General features: G+C 35.0%; 2 protein-coding genes across 2 annotated transcripts in view; one reads left to right on the top strand and one right to left on the bottom strand.

Moving 5' to 3' along the window:
- Positions 1-289: 289 nt before the first annotated feature.
- LOC141828165 (anthocyanidin-3-O-glucoside rhamnosyltransferase-like) lies at positions 290-1,894 on the top strand. Its single transcript, XM_074715537.1, has one exon. The coding sequence runs from the start codon at positions 309-311 to the stop codon at positions 1,710-1,712; it is 1,404 nt and encodes a 467-aa protein (XP_074571638.1). The 5' UTR covers positions 290-308; the 3' UTR covers positions 1,713-1,894.
- Positions 1,895-2,708: 814 nt separating this feature from the next.
- The window catches only part of LOC141826846 (DNA repair protein RAD50), a 33,153-nt gene continuing 12,405 nt past the window's right edge, over positions 2,709-23,456 (bottom strand). Inside the window, exons 8-26 of the mRNA XM_074714159.1 lie at positions 23,198-23,302; positions 23,002-23,109; positions 22,693-22,904; positions 22,510-22,602; positions 20,204-20,331; positions 19,382-19,496; positions 19,164-19,293; positions 18,864-19,073; positions 17,960-18,168; positions 17,394-17,595; positions 10,035-10,204; positions 9,624-9,948; positions 7,688-7,813; positions 7,557-7,609; positions 3,593-3,743; positions 3,468-3,530; positions 3,185-3,318; positions 2,972-3,100; positions 2,709-2,890 (exon numbers count right to left, since the gene is read on the bottom strand). Coding sequence (XP_074570260.1) covers positions 2,851-2,890; positions 2,972-3,100; positions 3,185-3,318; positions 3,468-3,530; positions 3,593-3,743; positions 7,557-7,609; positions 7,688-7,813; positions 9,624-9,948; positions 10,035-10,204; positions 17,394-17,595; positions 17,960-18,168; positions 18,864-19,073; positions 19,164-19,293; positions 19,382-19,496; positions 20,204-20,331; positions 22,510-22,602; positions 22,693-22,904; positions 23,002-23,109; positions 23,198-23,302 — 2,703 coding nt within the window. The 3' untranslated portion in view covers positions 2,709-2,850. The remainder of the gene's footprint in view (positions 2,891-2,971; positions 3,101-3,184; positions 3,319-3,467; positions 3,531-3,592; positions 3,744-7,556; positions 7,610-7,687; positions 7,814-9,623; positions 9,949-10,034; positions 10,205-17,393; positions 17,596-17,959; positions 18,169-18,863; positions 19,074-19,163; positions 19,294-19,381; positions 19,497-20,203; positions 20,332-22,509; positions 22,603-22,692; positions 22,905-23,001; positions 23,110-23,197; positions 23,303-23,456) is intronic.

Below are 23,456 nucleotides of genomic sequence, written 5' to 3'. Positions count from 1 at the left end.
CAGATGATCATGAGATTGATAGGATGATAGATTTCATCTTTTACATAGGAAGATGGAAGAAAGTTCAGTATAGGAAGATGGAAGAAAGTTCAGTAGCGAAAGGAATAAAGGTACACTTACACTACATTAACATCAAGAATTAATGACTCAACTACTTCTCCGATCCGTCCCCATTGAATGCTTGTCGTTTGCAGAAAGTAGGGGTGGCCAAGCCTTCTCCTCCAGTGCTAACTAACTCTCGCTATAAGACCAAGAACGCCATCAACGCCATCCCACCGACAGAGCTGCGAAATCGATCCGATCATTCGATGGCGTCCGACGCATCGTCATCTTCCCCTGAACCTCTCCACGTGCTCATGTTCCCTTACCTCGCCTTCGGTCACATCAGCCCTTTCATCCAGCTCGCCACCAAGATATCCGCCGCGGCCGCTGGGAACATCCACGTCACCTTCCTCTCCGCCGCCTCCAACGTGGCGCGCATCCGGTCGCTGATCCCCTCTTCGTCGTCGGTCTCCGTGGTGGCGCTGCGCCTGCCCGCGGTCCCGGGACTCCCCCCGGGAGCCGAGAGCACGGCTGACCTCCCCTCCGACTCCCCTGCTGTGGAGCTTCTGAAGCTCGCCGTCGACGGGACGCGTCCCCAGGTGGACGCGATCCTTCGCGAACTTCGTCCCCACGTCGCCGTCTTTGACTTCGCCATGCAGTGGCTGCCGGAGGTCGCGGAGCCGCTCGGAGTCCGCTCTGTGTTCTTCTCCGTATTCGCTGCCGTCTCCACCGCCTACCTCACTGTCCCCGCCCGCCGGCTCCACGGCCCGAACCCCTCCGTCGAGGACCTCAAGTCCCCACCGGCGAAGTTCCCAGAGGCCTCCTCCATCCGCGGCGTGCCGGCCTACCAGGCGGCCGACTTCCTCTACATCTTCCGGACCTTCGCGGGGGCCTCCGTCTTCGAGCGGGTGCTCGCGTGCATGTCGGGCAGCAGCGCCATCATGGCGAAGACCTGCGCGGAGATGGAGGGGCCCTACGTCGACTACGTGGCGAAGGAGCACGGGAAGCCAGTACTGCTGGCGGGGCCGATCACGCCGGAACCGCCGACAGGGGAGTTGGACCCGCGCTGGGTGGAGTGGCTCGGCGGCTTCCCGGCCGGCGCGGTGGTGTTCAGCTCCTTCGGGAGCGAGACGTTCCTGAGCGAGGAAGGCGTGCGGGAGCTGCTGCTGGGGCTGGAAATGACGGGGATGCCCTTCCTGGCGGTGCTGAACCCGGCGAAGGGGGAGGAGGGGAAGGTGGGGCGGCTTCTTCCTGAGGGGTGGGCGGAGCGGGTGAAGGGGCGGGGGCTGGTCCACAGCGGGTGGGTCCAGCAGCAGCACATCCTGCGGCACGACAGCGTGGGCGTGTTCCTGTGCCACGCGGGGCTGAGCTCGGTGATGGAGGCGGTGGCAGCGGGGTGCAGGCTGGCGATGCTGCCGCAGAAGGGGGACCAGTACCTGAACGCGAGGCTGTTCGCGGGGGACATGGGCATCGGGGTGGAGGTGGAGAGGCGGGAGGAGGACGGGGGGTTCACGAGGGAGGCGGTGTGCGCGGCCGTGAGGGAGGTGACGGCGAGCGAGGAGGTGAAGGAGAAGCACTCCAAGTGGAGGGAGTTCCTGCTGGACAAGGAGGCGCAGGAGGGCTTCGCCGCAGGGCTGCTGGACGGCCTCCGCAAGCTGGCAAATGTGTAATTTCCGGTGCATGCTCGCTCGACAAGATGCACGCTTTCATAAATTGTTGTCTGTGTTTTAAATAATATAAAACTTTAGTCGCGGATCTGTAGGTAAGGAGCAAGGACAATAATGCCAGGTAAGGCGTAAGGACAACATGTGGCGTTCCTCTTTTTTATTATTGAAATCATTAAAGAGATAGATGCCTTCTTTTTTTATTATTTTTATTAAAAAAAAAAAAGAAGTTTCATCCCATTAGCCCTGGTAAAATATGACATAATTATCCTCCCTCCACAGTAGTTTTGATATCCCTTTGATGATTTTTTTAATATAACCCTAAATTATAACATCTCCTACAATATAAACATCTCAACTTTGATCACATTATATTATAAACAATAAATAAAAAACGTGAGAGACATTAATTATTATAATGTTGTAGTCATTACGAAATCATAATTATTAAAATATTCTAACAACTTCGGTTTCATAATTGTTACATGTGAATGTTTGATGAATATGTTAAATCTATATTGTAACAGCTATTCTAATAAAAAAGAAACCCTAATAAAAGGTCATAATTATTATAATGTACTAAAATGAATGCCATTTCTTTACCCTTACAGATATAATGCGATGGTAAAAGCAAGAATAAATATTTTAGAGATCAACTTGTAAATATATATAAACTATATTATTTGATAAGCAAATCAAAAAGGAATATCTATCTACCTGCTAAATTAGTCATATAAAATCTGAACACCTGAATTATTACAAAAAATTAAGAAAAAAAAACCCAAGGCCAGCCTTCTTCCTTTTGACTGGTTCGATGAGGAATTCATCATTGCACTCCACTATGGTCTTTTTCGTGCATCTGCTCTTTTGTATATTAAGCGCATATTTAATTAGCACTACAGTAGTAATAACATTGGATGATGCCTAAAGTTATGATTTCCATTATAAAAGAAACAAATTATGAAGACAAATAGATAGCTGCTAATCCAAAATGCAGCCAGTGTATCAGTTAAAACTAGATTAATTAAAAACATACTTATCTACAGTAAGTTCTTGGGTACAGTTGTTTTGAGATAGGCCGACTGATAACATTCAACTAAGAGAATTTTTGTAAGCGAATGATCTCCATCTTGACGCAACAAAATCAATCAAAAATTTCTTGAGCTTCAATAATGCTGTGTTGACTGGAACAGTAGAGTTTAAATAAGCAGAGGAAGAACACCAAAGTAAAAGCCTGAAAAGAAAAAGCAACTATTTAAGCTTACTGTTCGTCCTTTGTGACCCGATAATATTTCTCAGCATGCTGGCGCTGACCAATCAGCTGCGCAAATCTTTCATCATGTGTAATGACTATCAACTGAAAGTTCTCTTGACCCTTCCTATCTTCCATGATTCTGAGAATCAAGCAATGATTGAATTTAATAGTGTGGCAACTTATAATCGGTATAACTACTATCACTTCTGTGATGATAAATTACCTTACGAGAGCAGCGGCTAGACTTTCTGCATTTGGCCCATCCAAGTTGGTGGTTGGCTCATCCAGTGCAAGTATTCCACAATTTAGGCAAAATGTTTCAGCGAGTGCCAACCTTATGATAAGAGAAGCAAGAACCTGAAAAATCAACATAAGATAAGCAAAATTATCCTATTTGTCAAACCAGACAAAATGAAACATTCCAAACTTATCAATCAGTGATCAAATTTGGCATCTATAAAATAATATACAAAAAGGAAATAACAAAACAAAATAAAAGAAATCACCTTCTGACCAGCACTGCACCTTCCCCTCATCTCAAGCTCAGTTTCACCAGTCTGCATCAGGACCTGAATAATCACCACAGATTAGAATTGTTGCTTAATCTTTTAATTAATATTATTGTCCTTACTCTGTAGCTGTATGACCGACTCCCAGCACCTTCGGAATCAGAGTGGATGCTAATGTAATCTATATCCTGGCCCCTATATGTTTGCTGCCATAATTCTTTTATGATCTTATTTATTTCCTCCATTTTCATTGTATGAAAACGCATGAGTGCCCTGGTGACAGAAAATAGTTGATCAACTAGGAAGCTAAAAAAAAAAAAAAAATACAGGCACAGCAATAGGAGAGGAACTAAAATTCTAATTTCTTTCATTGCACAAAAACATTGGCACAGAGAGGTGTGGCATGCAGCTGCAGTTTAACAAATGTGTCATAGAGAACGAGAAAATGTTCAAGAGCAAACTGTCAAAAGGAGATGCATTGCATGTCGTTAATCATCACAAAAGGGAAAACATCTAATGCATTGCAAATAATAGCCTGAGTTGGATTATCACATTAACATCTTTGTCTTCTTTACATAAAATGAAAAGTTCATTGAGTATTTTCTGATGGGCAGGTGTCATGTTAAGCCATCCATGTAGCTGCATATCAATATCCAGTGGTTCAAACCTCAAACGGTTGATATGCTTTGTTGATGTTATTAGGTAATTGGATTAATAGGCACTTTATAAAAGATTAAACAGACATAAAGAGCACAAGCAAATTCTTGATTGCTTCAATCATCAATTGACTCAACCAGCCTATGCTTCAGTGCATCACGTATCCATGTGCAATCAAATATTTCTTTCATCTTCAATTTGGCAGCCCAAAGTCCAATCCAACAGTTTACAACATAGTTTATCTTTAATGCTGTCTCTACTTGGGAAAGGGCAAATAAAAGGAGGGGAGGAGGAAAAGCAGTCTTATCTACTTCAGTAGAAGAACAAGAGGGGGGGCGGGGTGTTCAAGTGAGTGGAAGAGGAAAGGGAAAAAGTAAAATGCTGAAAAGACCTGCTTAACCATGCATGTTTTGGGAATGACAAAAATTTAAAGGTTTAACCAAGATTTTAAGTTTAGGACCTTGGCTACTATACAAGGAAATGATTAAGTTTATGACTCCATTCCTCTCTTTTCAAGGAGACAAAACACAAAGGAAATTTCTCCCTCTCCCTTCCTCTCTTCCCTTCCAACACTCTTTTCTTTCTTTCCCTTCTTCCTCCTCTCAAACAGACACAAGCTAATTGGAGCCAATTATAAACTATTCACGAGTGCAAAGGAATGACATTAGGTGATTTAGAACAAACAGATGTTGCATTTAGGTGAAGTTTTACATAAAATTTAGTAGCAAAAGTTTTGAATGCTAATGAACAGCCGACGAAAAATAACAAATCATTTATACTATGTCATAGAAACTAATAATGCAAAAGTTAGTTCAGAGAGGGAGTAAGTGGCATAACTGAGAACTTTATTACTATGTCATAGTTATCAGAATTGTATGATTCACAATTCAAATGGCACAATTTAATTGGACTTGCACCCAAAACGGCATATAGGTAAATCGTTTGTGTCAAAAATTGGTCTGCCTCAATACAATTCCAACCTGATTCAATGTCAATCAACTGATTCTTGAACTTATCCATTAATTAAATGTAATTGGGTAAATGATTTGTTCCACAACTAATTTATGCTTTGAAAAATCTCGTGTGTTATTCTATTCAATGATTCATCTTCGATCCTTCACACACCGTATTGTCTTCGACTCTTTGCTTACCAAAGTTTACTTCTTCGATGATGGCTTATTGTCTATGACCCTTTGTTCATCAAATGTTATTTCTTCAACAGTGGCTCGTTATCCTGAACCATCAATGAACATGTCTCAAGCGATCAGAGTTGTTCGAAGCTTTAGTGGCTTCTTCCTGATGCATCTTGGACCAAAGGACATATTTCAACACCTGCCCTCAATAATCAATCATAGACAAGAGGATGCCAACACTGATGTTTGTATTCCTTGAGCTCCCTTAGTAATCAACGTTGATTACAGGAAGTCTCTCAGCTCTCATGCTATGCAAGATTAATCGATGTCTATATTCCTCGAGCATCTTCCACCATAGAAATATCACCCCTCCATGGACAACAACCCTCCCCTATTCTTCAAGTCTCTTCAACAATAAGATGTCCATATCTCCCAGCCCTCATCCTTAGCAACCAACGTTGATGACTTGCTAACCTGTTGACCAAGACATTAAGGTCTCTTTCCTTTGTAGGTAAAGAAGAAAATAGTTATGCCATCGAGATGAGGATGATGACATCTCAAATGGGGATATAGAGTGATTACGATATTTCTTTTTAACGATTTTTTATGTATATTTCAATTGTATATAAAGATAGATGAAAGTTTTAATCATATTATTCTCGATATGACCTTTAGGATCTTTAGTCCTATATTAAATTTTATTATTATGACAATGTGTTTTATTAATCATATTATGTTAAATCCAACACTTTTATACATTTTAGAAAGGTATTTTTTAACTTAAAATATACGTGAATGTGACGATGCATAATTCAATACAATATTCACAAAATCAGCAAGACAATTCACACTTTGAAGCTCGATTCAACAACCTTGATTATATTTACTAAAAATTATTATTAATTTTGCATATAAATTGTTGGAACTTTTTGCATGGATCACTAGATGCTTTGTGGACAAATGTTAGAAACTTAAATTTTGTTCACTGTGTTGGCTTAGGTGGTGTTGGGTCTTTGCATATTGTATTATTATGAAGTAAATTTTAAAAAATGTGATTAAAATGCATTTTTTATGAATAAAATTAATGTTAAATAATCTACAGTAAAAATGAATTCATATACATTGTGCATGTCCTTTAATATTTCATATACTCTAGGCAGCGACTCAATTACAAGCAACTTGCAAACTTTTTCTAAAACCTTTGATTTGACACAATCATTACTGAGCCTGCTACCAAAGGCTAGCTTTAAAACCTTTGATTTGACCTAATTATTATTGATCCTGGTGCCGAAGGCTAGTTAGTAGTCTACAATAGAAGATCCCATGACTGTATCTAAATGTTCATAGCAGACAAGATGTCAGAAATCCATTGACAGTGTGATTATATCTTTACCACCCTTCCAAAAGGAAGGTAAACAAATTTGTGCATCAATGTTTAGTTTCTGAATATCAATATATGTATTCATCAGTTGTCTTAAAAGAATATATCTTATTGGCATTTGAATATTCATTATGTGATAGATGTGAATTATCTTATTAGCATGTGTTGACATTGTTAACAAGAAAAATAAAACTAGTTAACAGTCCAATTTAAAACTTAATAAAAGGTTCTGTTAGGCCTAGATAGCCAACATCATATTTGTCAAAACCCATGAACATGAAACTAAATCTTATTATATGGGTAAATGGAAATAGAAAATTTATGTAGCCAAGTACAAATAGTTGGGACAAACACAGTTTGATAATGATGTAACCAAAAGCCGTATAGGTTTTAGAGCATCAGCTATTATACAATGAAAGCATAAACTGCTTGAAATAAGCGGCAGCATAATGCCATAGCTTATTTTGGGGAAAAAATTAACTTCACTGACGCATGGTAAATGCACAATATGTGCCAGGCAAGGAAAAATGCTTGTAGTTGTGACAAATTAACCACTGCCTCTACCAAAATTCTGGTGTTGGTGCATCTCACATAGTTTTGTACTTTCATTCTCATGAACTTCTGATTTAGGTAAGGCATCTCTTGTCAACAGGATACAATAACAACAGTTGTGGACATACAGTGCTAACCATGAATGTCCAAGTAATTAAGTCATCATAAGTTTGATAAGATTTCATTGGTTAAGATTATGATGCTCCCAGAGATCCCCATGAATTACCCACCAGAAGTTTCCAAGAAGGTATAACCAAGGTAGTTTCAGGCTTATATCACAATATTCAAGTCCATGGCAGTTGGTTATATTGTCAAACACGAAGTACAAAGGAAACTAACTTATGGTGAGATCAAAGTGCTTACTTATCAAGTGCATTGTAGTATCTATCAAGGTCCTTGTTTGCCATTTCCGTTGTCTGCAAGTAAACTTATTAGTAAAGATTATAATGCACTTGAAGAATGTAAACTGAGATAACATCAAGAGAAATGCATACCTTAAGTTGAATCAGCTGATTGAAATATCTCTTATCAATATCATTGTATTGAGCCTGTTTAAGGTCGATCTTGTACTTTGATATGTTACTTTGATAGACAGATAGGGTTCCATGACACCTATTCACCTGTCGATGTAACAGCCGAAATTTAGGATACTTGATGATAAACAATTACATATAGAATTACTATTTATTTCAAGGCCAATGGTTTGCCTATTTGAATTAGGAAGATAAAACATGATTAGCAGGAGAAATTGCACAATAAGTAAAAATACAGTAATTAAAAGCAATGTTGTAGTTGCAACCACCATTCTTTCTTTTTTATACTATTCACAAGGTCTTATCTCTACTAACGAGTCTATTACTTCAATGAACTACTACCTTAATTTCGTCAACTACAATCTGTAAAATATTGCTCATAGGAATCTAGAACACATAATTATCATCAGTCTCACATCCCACTAAGCATTGACTAAAAAGATTCTATAGAGAATTATATCAGCAGTATAAGAAATTTTCTTAACCATCCTGAGGAATCAATAAGGATTCATACTTTATGTATTTCTAATTCTTCCATTCTCCAGCTCCGTACTGGTACTTGTAAATGCTCATGATTCAGGGTGTATTAGTTTACATATTGCCCAGTTCCTAGCCTGCTCATGGATGATACTTATTCTCATTCAACTATTTTCTCTCACAGGGTGGATTATGAAATGTGATTCTAGATACGATATATTTTATATATTTTTAGAAGCTTTTCTGTTTAATTGGAAGACTCTTTTGCATGCTTCACACTATTTTCTCACAGTGCTAGTATTATGAATGTGATTATAAATATAATACTTTTATCTTTTTACAAGTTTTTCTTTTATTTGAAGGACTCTTTTACATGCTTTACACTAGAAGCAATAGATGCATTAGACAATTGCTAGACACTGCCCACTATATGACCATTTTCAAACCTTGAGCAAAGCCTATCATGATAAGATACTAGAAAAATAGTAGGTAAAACTCAAGGTTATCTAACTCAAAAAAGAAAACACAAAAACATGAACAAACACAAAAAGAAAAAAAAATCTCCTAAAGTAATTTTAATACAGGAATAAGTCAACACTAAGTGTAAAAATTAATAACTTTTTAACTTTAGATTTAAATTTTTAATATGATTTTATTGTCATCAATAAATTTATTGGATTCGATAACTCTACTATATTTATCTCTCATAATTTTAACATTTAAAAAAATCTCAAAGTTTTTTTTTTCATTTTTCCTCTCAACTGGTCAACCTTGAAATTGCATGGGCTCAAAGTGGCACAAAATTAATTTACCAATTCTGAAAACACTTTTCTATATGTATACATAACTAATAATATTCTACAATATGTAAACCCTACATAACTAAATTATAAACATAGAGAATATTTTAGTTAGATTGACTTTACGGGAACAATTTACTGTAAACAAATAAAATACAAAATAAGAATTTCTCAAGATTAATCAATTTTAATAATTAAAATAATTACTTATTTGAAATAAATAAAAAATAGTGTAACATAATTATATATGCAAATTAAATCAGAATGACAAAATATTAAAAAGAATAAAGATACTTTAAATTAAAATAAAATAAAAAGGAAATCAAATGCACAGAAAAATGTCTGTATATGGATAAATATGAGCATTAAAAAAGTTAATGAGGTGGGAATTACATGAATAAATGATAACGAGAATAACAATTGCTAGATGCACCCAAAGTCACCCATTTAATAGTTAGCAATAATATTGAAATTTAGCATGCATAATGGGATGGTAAAAGGCAGATGGGCAATTAATTTGATGATAATAATACATGGATAAATTTCAATTGGTAATTGATTTTTGAAGCTTAAATACTTAATTGGCAATAAAGCGGGAAACTAATTTGTGCACATATTACCTCTGAAAGTAGTCTCTCCTTTGTCTGTAGATGTTTTTTAAGATCCGCTTCTAGACTGGACATACTGCCAATAGATAGTACCTTCTCCTCTAGGCTCTCAATTTCATGAGTAAGTTCATCTACATCAGCTTTTGTCTTCCTATAGTTCAAGTTGTCATCAATGTTTCTTTTTAACTGATCTTGATTTCTCATTAACTCTTTACTCTTGTTCAAATCAGTTGAAATTTCCTGCTTCCTTGTGTCACATCTTTGCAGTTGTGATTCAGATAATCTGTGCCTTTCTTGCAAGTCCTTTAATTTCTCAACTTTCTTTGAGTCAAGGTATCTAAGATTAAGTATTAGACCATAACGTGTTAGATAAAGAAACAACATAGGAAATAAAAAATGTTGATGCAAGAAAATCAAACACACTCTTTGATCCGACTATTGAGTGTCATAAGCATCTCAATATCCTGCTGGAAACCTCTTTTATTTTCTGCATGCTCATCATATTCTCGATCAAGTTTCAATTTGAGAGCTTCATAATCCTGCAATAACTTCTCTTTTTCCTTCATCAATGGAACAACAGCTTCCAGCAAATGCTGAAATTTCACAGAATTCAATGAAGTAGAAAGTGTCAGATAAGAGAACATACCAAACATTTGTCCTTCTTTGTAATTTAGATTCAGCAAACAGGAAAACAGAAAGGGATAACAAAATCACTTTGTCTGTAGTTTTCAACATATACTTAAATAAAGGGAAAAGGGAAACTACCGACAAGATACAAACTATATCTGACAATAGGTTATAATTCTATTTTGATGTTATACACTTCAGCACAAGATTTTGAGTCTTACGTGTCTACCATTTCACAGTCAAGGCATCAACAGTATGATTGTAATCCAGCCAATGGGGCATCTCTGCATTATATCTAGTTATTATCTTTAGTTTTCATTGCAGGGGGACTATAGGCCACATGCTATTCTCAAAAACCTGTGGAATATCCATTTCAATTGAGGTAAATGAGAGTTTTCGCTATGCAGTCATGCCCAGTTAGTCTTGAGCATTTTATGACAGTATCATTCACTGGATACCCAAGTCTGCGCCAGATTTCTTATCTTACTAGAACCTATTAAGTATTAACTCATCCAGGTCATGAGAAGATGTGATCCTCAATCAGAACAGCAAAAAACAAAATGTTACTAATTTGAGCAGCATAATTGTTAGAAAACTAAGAATTAGAAAAGTAATATATGTAGAAGGTCATGCTTAAATAGAATTATGTTCAAGGAGAATTAAACTGCAAAATATGGAATTGTGTATAAAAGAGTTGCTTCCATTTCTCTTGAGATGTTACTGGTCTCAATTTTTTTTTTTTGGTTGCCTTACAAGTGATGCATGGGGGTCCAACTTATAAGATTTCAAGAGTGGTAAACAGTAAATTATTGTTAGTGCATGAATTTTATGGAACTGAATTATTCAACAACAATAACAGAAAATTACACAGAATTTGCATATCTATAACCTTATTCAAAGGTCTTGGAAGCATTCAGAATTCCTCAGTTATTAATTACAGAGATGTGAATAAATTGTCTTAAGGTAAGGTTGTCAAATTGAAGTTTCTATCAAGAATATTTGAGTTTTAGAATTGCAAATTCTATCAAATAATGAATCGTAATGTTCAAATAAAAATCATATACTATGTTAAAAAGGAATTTATTTTATTCAGCTTAGTTTTGATTTCCAAAAATTTGTAAAAATAATATAATTTTCCATTTAATTGCATAATAGTATAGGTGAAGTTGTTTTTGGCTCATAACAAGAATATATTGGTCCGTATCCTACCTGGATATCCTACACGGATGACAATGTATAAATTATAATTTATTTTATTCCATTAAGAATTGAAAAGAAATACACAATAAAAAAATTCCACCATTACTTTTCACATAAAAAAGTCATTGTCTTCGAATGAAAGGCAAAAATCTCTAAGTCGGTATTGATTTCACTGTCATTGTATATTAATATGACAAGACAAGATTTATTCTTCTCAATTATTATTTCATATCATATCCATCTTGGCCATCCTTGACTTTATATCATTGTTAACTTTGATATTCCACTTCCACTTTCTTCAAGCTTTATACTTTTATCATATAACATAAGATTTATTTATTTTTCTTTCTTCTTTTGTAATGATTTCAGTTTAATTTCTAATATATTTGGTTTAATTTATTTTCATTGGTTGGAATTTACAATCAATTGATTAGATTCTACCCTTACAGTTGTATTTAAGTGACAATATTTATTTTTCTTAATTATTCTTAAGTGTCAAGTTGAAGGGGAATCTTGGTGCAACAATAAAAAACCTTGATGCAACAATAAAATTGTTGCCGCGTGATCATGTGGTCATCGGTATAAGTCGCGAAAACAACCTCTTGCAATACAACATAAAGCTACATACAATAAATCCAAAGTAGTTTGACTCTTCCTTGAGACTCCGCATTAATGGGAACTTCGTGCACCGAGCTATCTATTTTAATTCTGTGTCAAGTTCTCATCTTGATTATCCTTGACACTATCTCCATGTAGTAAATGATTAACTTTGATATTTCATTTTCATTCTGTTCGTGTTTTATATTTCTATCATATAAGATAATTTTCTTTCTTTCTCCTTTTATAATAATTACAGCTTAATCCCTAATATATTGGACTTAAATTAATTCTTAATAAGTTAAATTTACCTTTAATTAGTTAAATTTATCTTCTAATGAATTTTCTTTCTTATTAGAATAGTATAAAATAAATTTTACAAAATGATAATTAGACCTATTATGTTATATAAAGTTCAATATTGGACTATGAATTGATAGACGAGCAAAAGATGAAAATTGCATAAATAAGGATGTTAAAGTAGATATATTGACATACAAGGATGGTTAGGATAAAAAATAAGAATATTAGAGAAAAAGTTAGACTTACGTCTATTAAGAAAAAACTCCGAGAAACATATTTAAGATGACATGGTTATGTACCTAAGTGACAAATAAATGCTCTAATGTGATACCATACACACATTAATCAATAAAAATAAAGATTAAAGAAGACTTAGTTAGCAATATTAAATCAAGATAAAATTCATTTAAATATAGATAAAGATATAATAAAAGATCAAGTCCAATGGCATAAGAGGATCTATGTAGTTGATCCCACTTAATGGGATAAGGTTTGGTTCTTATTGATATATTAGAATAGTATAAAATAAGATCCCTATTGAAGTATTGCATCTACTAGAATGTCATAATCATAATGTTGTTTTTATTTCCAATTCATAAATAAGACCTGCATTGTTTTATATGTGAATCATGTTGGATTGCAACGGTGCAAACATAGTCCTACATCTAAAACACATGGAAAAGATCATGGGTTTAAAAGGATGAAAGATATCTCCATTGGTATGAGGTCTTTCGGGTTGAGCCCAAGAACAAAACCATGAGGACTTAGGCCCAAAGTGGATAATATCATGTCATTGTGGAGATATTTTGATTCCATCAGTTCTAATAAGTGGTATCAGAGCGAAACCGCTCTTCACCGGACTAACCGCCAAAAGAGCCATGATCCAGATCTAACCATGAGGGTTGAACCTTAAACAAAGGAAGTGGGTGCTCCCGTGTCTGAATCAAGAGGACCAGACACCAGGCAGAAAGTCCTAGTTGCGGCTAGGCAGGAAGTCCTAGTAGATCGGGTGGACCGAGGGGCAGGAAGTCTTGGTGGGTCGAGGATTCGAACATCAAACGAAAGCTTTCCGTTTGAGAGGGACCTGTGGTCCTTTGTTTGAGGGGGGGATTGTTGGGTTGCAAGGGTGCAAACATAGTCCCACATCTAAAACACATGGAAAAGATCATGGGTTTAAAAGGATGAAAGATATCTTCATTGGCATGAGGCCTTTTAGGTTGAGCCCAAGAACAAAACCATGAGGACTTAGGCCCAAAGTGGACAAAATCATGTCATTATGAAGATATTTTAGTTCCATCGGTTCTAACAAATCATAACATATCATATGATAGGAATTGTGACCTGTATGGTTTTGTATGATTCACAACTACAACTACAACAACAACAAAATTTTATCCTATTAGATGAGGTCGACTATATGGATCCTTCTACATCATTGAACTATATCCCTACTATATCATCATTTATATTTAAATAAATTTTATCTTATTTTATTGTTACTAACCAAGTCTTCTTTGGTCTTCCTCTTCCTCTTCCTCGTTTGATGTATACATTTGTCATAGTTTCACATCGCCTAACTGAAACATCCATTAGTCATCTACATATATGTTTGTATCATCTTAAACATATCTGTCGGAATTTTCCCTTAATAGGTGCAACTCCGACTTTCTCATTAATATTTTCATTTCTTATCTTGTCCATCTTGTATATTCGAACATCTACCTTAATATTTTCATCTCTGCAATTCTCATTTTTTACTTATATGTTCGAGTCATAACCCAACATTCAATTCCATATAACATAGCAAATCTAATCGACGCTTTATAAAACTTTCCTTTTAGTCTTAGAGGTACTTTACGATTACAAAGAACACCTGACGCTCTACTCTATTTTAACCATCCTGCTTGTATTCTATGTAAAACATCTCTTAATCTCGCCATCCTTTTATAAAAATGATCTTAAATACTTAAAGCGATAATTCGTCATCTCTTGTCTTAACAATTTTCTCATTAGGTCTAATATTACTAAACTTAAATTTTATATATTAGGTCTTTACTCTACTAATCTTAAAATCTTTCACTTTTAGCATTTCCCAACATGATTTGAGTTTAACATATACTCCTTCACGGGTCTCATCTGCCAAAATAATATTATCTGCAAACAAACACAACAGTATTGTATCTTAAATGTGTCCAGTGAGTTTATTCATGATTAATGTAAAAAAATAGGAACTTAGAGCTGAACTTTGATGTAACCATATTCTTATGGGAAACACTTCGGTTAATCCGTCTAAAATCTTCACTCTTGTTATTACATCCTCATATATATCCTTAATTAGTTCAACATGCATTATGCTAACACATCTCGTTTTTATATTCCTAATACTTTTCAATTAGTTGTCTGAGAAGATGTATAGTTTATGTTGTCGATCTTCCAAGCATAAATCCAAATTGACTTTCGATCATCATGGTCTCCTTCCTTAATTTTTTTTCTATTACTCTTTCCTAAAATTTCATGGTATGACTCATTAGTTTAATACTTTTATAGTTTACACAATTTTATATATCTCCTTTGTTCTTATATAAGGGAACTAGAGTGCTTACCCTCCACTAATCAAATATTATTTTCGTTTTCAATATCAAATTAAATAACTTTGTAAGTCATTCAATACTTTATTTTCTAGACATTGCTATACCTCTATCAGAATATCATCAGGTCCAACTACTTTTTCATTTTGCATCTCATTTAAAATTTGTTCTACTTCTAAAATTTCAATTCTACAATAAAAATTTAAATTTTTACATTCATTTGACCTACTTAAATTATCTAAGTTAAGTTGTTCACCTAAACCTTCATTAAAAAGTTAATAAAATACTTCTTTCATCGCCTTTTTATTTCGTCATCATTCAAAAGTATCCTCTTGCATTCATCTTTAATACATCTTATTTGGATAAGATCTCTTGTCTTCCTCTCTCTCTCGCTTTAGCTATTATGTAACTATCTTTTTCCCTTTCTTTTGTATGCAATTTCCAATATAAGCATTCATAGATTTCATTTTTTTTTCATTCACTACTTTCTTAGCTTCTTTCTTGGCTACTGTATACTTTTTTTATTTTTCCTCATTCTTACAAGTGTACAAAACTTTATAGGTTGTTTGTTTTTTCTTAACTTTCTTTCTCCTATACTTTCTCATTCCACCATCAAGATTTTTTACTTGGTAGCGCACAACCCGTTGACTCACCGAATAGACTCTTAGTTATTATTTTCAACTTTAATGTTATCTTATCTCATATCGTATTTGAGTCACCGTATATTTCTACTAATACTTATTCTCCTACCCTGTCCTTAAATATGTTTTATTTTCCATCCTTTAACTTCCACCTTTTAATTTTAAGAGTCATGCACATTTGCCTTTTATTAATATTATGCTTGAAGCGCATATCCAATACTACTAATCTATATTTGATAGTTAAGTTTTCTTCAGAAATAACTTTACAATCTTTATAAATTTTTCATCCTTTTTATCATAAGAAAGTCAATTTGTGACTTATTATTCTCACTTTTGAATGTGACCAAGTGTTCTTTTCTTTTCTTGAAAAATGTATTTGCTAATATAAAGTCATATGCTATCGCAAAATCCAATATAATTTTTCCTTCTTCATTTCTTGTTCCAAACTCATAACCCCCATGCACGCTATCATACTCTCCTCATTTTTCACTTTAACATGCTCATTTAAATCTCCTCTTATTAAAATCATTTCGTTTAGTAAAATATTTTGTAATACCTCATCTAAATCGTCCCAAAACTTAGATTTGGAATTTTCATCTAATCCTACTTGAAGTGCATATATGCTAATTACATTAATAGTTTCTTTCGCCACCACTATCTTGAAAGATATAATTTTATCTCCCTTTCTAACTACTCCTACTACTTCATCCTTTAGCGAACTATATGCAATAATACCTACTCCATTTCTTGTTTTACTTCTTCCTATGTATCACAACTTAAAATCCGAATTCTCTATCATCTTTGCCTTCTCTCTTATCCATTTTACCTCTTGTACACACAGAATATTAATTCTTCTCCTAATCATCGAATCTACTACCTCTATGGTTTTACCAGTGTGTTCCTAGATTCCATGTTTCAAATATTAAACAACTAATTTTCCTATAATATTTATTCTTAACAAACCTAGCATATTTAACACTACACCTATGATATAATTCACAACTATAAGAGAAAAATGAATTGGAATGTAGAACTTGAAAACCACAAGGATAATGTGTTTTCCGATTCTAGCACATAGCATAGTTAAAAGGGAAAGGTAAGCATATGACAAGAATATGAAGAATTGTAAAAACCATGCAAGTCATGTTAACATAAAGCATGAGAAATAATACAAATTTAACAACTTTGTGGTATAAAAACCACCTAGTTAAGTACAGAAAGGAAAAGGCAAGTTATGATTAAAAGACAACTCGGTGCACGAAGTTCCCGTTAATGCGGGATCCTAGGGAAGAGTCTATTGTATGTAGTCTTACCTTATTTTACAAGAGGCTCTTTTCGAGACTCAAACTCGTGGCCTCTAAAGTCACACGGTAGCAACGTTACTATTATGCCAAGGCTCCCCTTCAAAAAGTAAGCTATGATTATATCAAGAAAATCATCCAGGACTTGTTTACATAATGTATCTAGTAGAGGCCATGTAATTTGATCAAGCAGTAATGCATGAACTAATTGGCTAAAATGTTGTTTAATTTGAAAAACCAAATTCATTTTCTGAAACTAGGCAGAGAGCAGCAAACTGAATAAAGAACACAAAACAATCTTATTTACAACAATAATAATATTCTTATGTCAAGAATGAGTGAGTGATTTCTAAAAAACCATCGATGATTTGATGTTTATACAGATTCAAAATATGAACTAGCAATCTAGGACAACCGCCTAGACTATTGTTTAACATGGAAGAGTCGCAGACAACTAAACTGAAAGTCCAAAGAGAAATATAACACATGAGAAAGTATATAAGCATCAAATAAGCTATAAGATACCTTCTCATCAAGTTCAACTTGAGCTTTTTCTTCAACTAAGATAACTAAATCTTCTTCAGCCTTTTTGACTTTGTGCAATATACTGGAAGCTTTAAGTTTCTCCTCTCTCAGGGCATGCCACCTCATTTGAATATTTGATAAATCAGAAGTGAGGAATTTTTGTTCTTCTCTCAGATTCTCTACTTCAGCACTTAGTGACTCCCTAGTGACAAGAAACATAAGAACCTCAAAATTAAAGGAGTCGAATGTCAGTTTGTAACTAGTTTAACACTCATTTAGACAATCAGCAGCAGCAGCATTATCATCATCAGAATGAACAGTTGAAAAAATAGTCTAATGTGCATTATTCTCACAGGACCACTCCCTAAAGATAAGCAACAGAAAAAGACATGGGATTAAAATGATTGTATTCTTGGTATACTATATACTAGATGTCTAGATCTCATAGAATTTAATTCAATTTGCTTGTACAACTAATATATTGAACAAATAGTGCAGTCTGCTACATGTAATCTGCAACAGCATTTAAAGACATGGTCATCTAAATCGACTCAGAAATACATTACCTTTTATTTTGTATAGAATTTAGCTGTAACTGAATTTCCTCCATAGATCTGACACCTTGCCCTCGAGAATCTAGCTTATATTCTAGATCTTCAATTTGAGGTTTCAAATTTTCCATTTCCTGCCAAAGTCGGTTAATTGTCTCTACTGGTTGAAGTAAAACATCAATAGCATCCTTCTCTGCTTTAACATGAGCCAGAACACCTACAAGCTGCATTTTGAGCACAATAACAACCTTAGAGAGGCAAAAATTTTATGATACATTTTGCAATAGCTCAGACAAAGTTGGTAATAGTTTCACATGTCAAACAAAAAGGCAGAATTTAACAATTAAAATATCAATTCACACATTTGACATTTCCAAATTTGGCATATTTCAATACTTGAAATATTAGTTTGAAGAAAGACAACAAAATTCAATCACACTGAGAACATGTATAACTGAGAACCACAAGTATATACATAGATCATATTAAGAACATGAATTTACCATGACTCGAAACTCAGAACGTTGCTTCTAACCAAATCAGCATACTTTTAGTTGTGGTTAAAGGAATACAAACAGGCTGTACTGAAGAAAAGTGTGCGAGGACAAACAACAAAAGCACTAGCTCCAAAAAGGCCATATGAAACATGATGTATAGAAACATCTAAATTAACAATAAATAGTAAACAAAAACACAAGCCGGTGTATGATTGAACAAATTTGTGAAGGTATGATGGGAAAAGGATGAATAATCTATGAAGGCTCGAAGTAACTTACAATAGCTGATAAAGAAATAGGTTATACAAAAGGGAGCTAAAGGGAAACTCATAAATTCAAAGTTAAGATGATTCCAGTTGATCAGTGACGAATCATCATGCAGACAACCAACAGCACTAGATTGAAAAGATGAGTTATATTACATCATCAAATGCCTGAGACTTCTGAGTGACATCTTCCATCAGTTCTTCAAGGTTTTTCTCTGCTAAAGGTGTTGTTTCCTTTTTAAGCTTAACATATTCCTCATAAATCATTCGGAGTTTGTCCAACTGCTGGAAATTTGTATCAGCATTTGAAGACTCAATAGCCAATAGTTTCATGTGTTCAGCAGAGCTTGCACTTTTAACTCTTTGCTGGTATCAAAAAAGGCACATCAAAGATACTTCAGGAACATCAGAAGCACAAATTAACATCTGCTTAGTTCTATATTTTAACCCACTGACCTTCTTAACAAACTCATCCTCTTCATAGGGAGAGAAAGGCCGTTCACAACATGGGCAGATATGATGTGCACGTGCAACTCTTTCAAAAGGATCAAACATTTGGCGCATACCATCTGCAATGTTATATTTGCTGCATGGAGAATCAGAACCAAACAAAAACTGATGTTATCTCAGATGAAATATGATACATGAATATCAAAACAATATGCAGTGTAAACCTCTTCTGCACATCTCTTTTCTCCATAGACTCAAGAAGAACATTAGGAAATGAATCAATATCTCCTGGTGTTTGGAGTAGAGACTGGAGCTTTGAGTCAAGAAACCTCCTCTTTGCTGCATGAGGTTAACATTCAAAGTAATACTCAACAAATTAGTTAACAATGAAAAATATTACAGAAGAAAAACAAGCTAATGGCCACCAAGATATTTCACAATTCAGAGTGACCTTGTGAATAGTTTGATGCACATACAGTCCAGATCTACATATGCAGGAGGAAATTTTTTGTAGTTGCTAGAATTCAATACATCAAAAGCAAGATTCAGAATTGACAAAAGTATCTAAGCAGCAACACAGCAAACATTCACAAAGTCAGAAAAGAAAATTATGTTTGACTTTCTGCATGCTGTACTCTGCACAAACTAACATTCTGATATTAGTTAAATGACAAAGTTACATTGTCCCCTAACATCCCAGATATGAAAATTTCCTCCCTTTCAATTTTTCAACCATATGGCTAGTTGGCTATTGTATAATACATGCTTATTGTGTATAAACAAAATGTTAACAAACATGAAGGTATTGGAAAGATTTTTTTTGTCTCTGTGCATGTTAACATGGCCAATTCAATCACTCGCTGATCTGATTATTAATCTTCATTCTAGAAATAATCAGATGCGCTTCATATTCCAGCAAAATAAGAAATTTAGGATGATGATTTAGATAGTACAATAAAGATAGAGAAAAGTTCAATTTTGACTTCTCCGGTCTTTAGAGAGAAGAGTACTGAAAATCAAAGCTGCAAAGAAAAATTATAAATTACCATCCACATCCTTTTGAAGCTTCACAATGTGACTTTTAGAATCTTGTATTTTCATCTGCAATAGTTTCATCTCTTTTTCTGCTTCCATAGTTTTTGAGTTCAAGTCATTATACTCTTTCGTTAGAGACCTTAATTAGAATAAACAAATTTAAGTGGCAACCAAGTAACCAACATAGAAGAACATAATCAATTAGACCATCAAGTAGAAGATTTTGCTTCATTAAAATGAATAATCGATGAGACAATTAATCAGAGAAACTACTGAATGTATGCATTAGCAGGAATTTACCTAATTTTAATTAGATTGTGCTTTATAGCTCCCTCTACACTACTTTCAGCTATTGCTACAAGCAAACACAAACTAGTCCAAGAAACCACTGAGATCGACACAATGCACAAGCAAAAAAAAGGTGATACCGAGTGATATGAATCTGATACAAGTGACACAAAGCTCAAAGCCATAGTGAAGAACAGCTAAAACTGGGATGCTCAAAAGACCTTCATTAGTTGATTAGGGATGTTGAGTCACTTCTCTTCATCCTTCATTGTTAGTAAAAGCTTCAGCTAGTTCTCCTGCTATGGAATATGATTAAAACATTTTAGACTAGGTCATCCTTCATTTACTTGTTAACATATGGAGCCCTTCAAAATTCCCAAGCATTGATGGAACTCATTGGTTCATATTTTTTATTGATGATCGTACCCCTTCCCCCCACCCCCACCCCCTTTCTTAAAACACTTGGATTTACCTCTTCATGTGAGTCTTGTTCTACCAAAATTTGTAGTCTACGTTGATAGCTCATAATAAATGAAGTTGCAGACTGCAAGACTGTCATCTCCTTAACATGATTTGATCACTTCTCTTTCAGATGAGTGCTACAAGAAAAAAGGCAAGGCAGTCCTCACAGCTTCTTACCTCATTAATAGAATTTGACCTAAAGTCCTTGCAGTCATGGCCCTCTCCAATTTTGTCCAAGTCTATCCAGATTTCTCATCTCAGAAGTTTACTACCTCCGGAGTCTTTAGTTCTTTAACCTTTGTTCATATCCAACGTTGGAGTCAACTAGATCAATGTAAAGTGTGTTTTCTTAGAATAATCCAATCACATCCTCTTACCCACATCCATGAATGTAGCTTTTTGTGAAATGGTACCCTATTTCTCACCTCAACTTCCTTGTAGCCAGGGGAAGCATCTTCAGGACGATAAAGGATGAATGGCCTTTGTACCTTCAGCAACATTTCTTCCTGCACCTGAATATCTTCCTTCACAAGAACATGCCCTGTCACAACCATCTTATTCTTCTTTTAAGCCACCATTTGAGCCCACTATGGGGCCCACAAATGAAATTATTGCCTAGACAAGAACTAGGAAGAAAGATCAGGCTCAACTGCAAAATCAATTATCAGATCTGAGTTCTGGAACTGAGTTGAAACCATCTCCACAATCAAGTACTCATACTTATTTAACCTTATGAAAGAGTAGCAGAACTTATACCAAGCACCCAAATCCAAATATCTCATCATTGATGGGTCTCTTAAGTGATGCAAGGTAAGGTTGGTAGATAAAGCATATCACAAAGATACAGGAATGAATGCTTTGATTGAAACAGTGAGTAATTTAATCCTTGGTAGCTCACTTCGATTAAAATTTATAGCAATATGATGTCAAAAATGCATCTTCATGGGGACCTAGAGAAAGTGGTGTTTGTGGAACTCCCTCTAAAATTTCATAAGAATCTCAAAGGAGACAATCTGCTGACTTGGGAAAGAACTATATGGCATAAAACAAACTCCACGGATGTGGTTTGAGCACTTTACATGAGCAATAGAAAATATGAACCACGGGTAAAACACGGGGAGATCATACTTTATAGATCAAGCATTCAAAAAAAGGTGAAATTGCTTGGTTTATGTTGATGAAATAATTGTAACAGAATTGAGCTAAGCATACTCGACTCAAAAAACAAATAGCTCATGAGTTTGAAATCAACAATCTGGGGAAGTCAAATTACTTCCTAGGTATTGACATTGCCTACTCCAAAGAAGGTATCTTTCTTTCTAAAGGAAGGACAGTAACAGATCTTATTTGCTTTTTGTTATTTATAATGGTAGATTTACACTATTTATTATGATTGCTAATGTTAAAAGAATCCTAGATGGGCTCCTCAGATGCATCTCCATAGTCAATCACATATAGAGCTCATATGCACTAAGCAGTCATCTGACTCTGCATACACTTTTAAAAACCTTCCTACTACATACATATGATGAGTAAAACGGGTAATATGGAAAAGTTAATAGCCAACCCAAGTGCGTTAGTTATCTCCTTTTTGAGATCCTTGTCAGAAGGAACTCTTCCTTTCAGCACACCTCTGATTCTTTCCTTGTTATCTTCCAATCTGAAAGAACATAATTACATCATAGAGAATAGGCATGAATGATACAGTTAGCAATAAATTAAAATATATAAGAAAGAGTAAAGAACTCACAGTTTTTTCAGTTTCCTCTTGCAACTCTCCAACTCTTCTTTCTTCATATCCAGCTTAACCCTATCCTCTGAGTCACTGGCCAATATATCTTTTTCACGATATAGAGATTTAATCTTTTGGTCCAAACTAAATATTTCTGTGCGCTTTTGACTGATGATGGATTCGTAGTCCTTTTCTCCTAGTAGAACAGTCTTTCTCTCAACCTCAATTTGCTATCAACATAAAAAATCATTAGCATTTTAAGTTCCACTTATTTCATAAGAAAAAAAATCAAGATTATTGTAGTAAAAAAACACACTGAGTGCATACCAAGTTTCTCTCTCGTTCATCTATGTGAGACAGATTAAGGCTTGACAACTCACGTTCTGCAAGATCTCGTTCATTCTCTTTCTCTTTCATTCGTCTCAAAATGCCTGACTGATAAATGCTTGCAGGAAAGAAAATATTTAATTTCAGCAAGAAAATAAAGACCTCAACAAGATGAACCATATTCTTCATAGCAAACCTTAGCCTCGCATTTGGCCTGTTTCTGGCTATCAACTTCGCTACAACGAGCATTTGCAGTAACATAACGATCCCACAAAAATTTAAGCTCCATCTCATTTGAATTCTATATAAGCAAAAATAGTCTTAGTCAAAAATAGTTGAATTGAATCTAAATGCATACTTGGACTGCAACAATTAAGGGGAAAAGTTCCATTTTAGATGCAACAGTACAAGGACCTTAATACCCTGCTATTTGATGATGTTGCAAAAATGCCACA

The sequence above is a fragment of the Curcuma longa genome, chromosome 4, assembly GCF_044706935.1.
Source record: "Curcuma longa cultivar G26 ecotype Majalengka, Jawa Barat chromosome 4, ITB_CL_G26_1.1, whole genome shotgun sequence".
Taxonomy (NCBI): domain Eukaryota; kingdom Viridiplantae; phylum Streptophyta; class Magnoliopsida; order Zingiberales; family Zingiberaceae; genus Curcuma; species Curcuma longa.
The sequence above is the reverse complement of the archived record's forward strand: the minus strand, read 5'-3'. Positions and strand labels throughout refer to the sequence as shown.

Excerpts from the sequence above, each read along its gene's own strand:
- LOC141828165 (XM_074715537.1), top strand. The coding sequence starts at position 309 with ATGGCGTCCGACGCATCGTCATCTTCCCCTGAACCTCTCCACGTGCTC.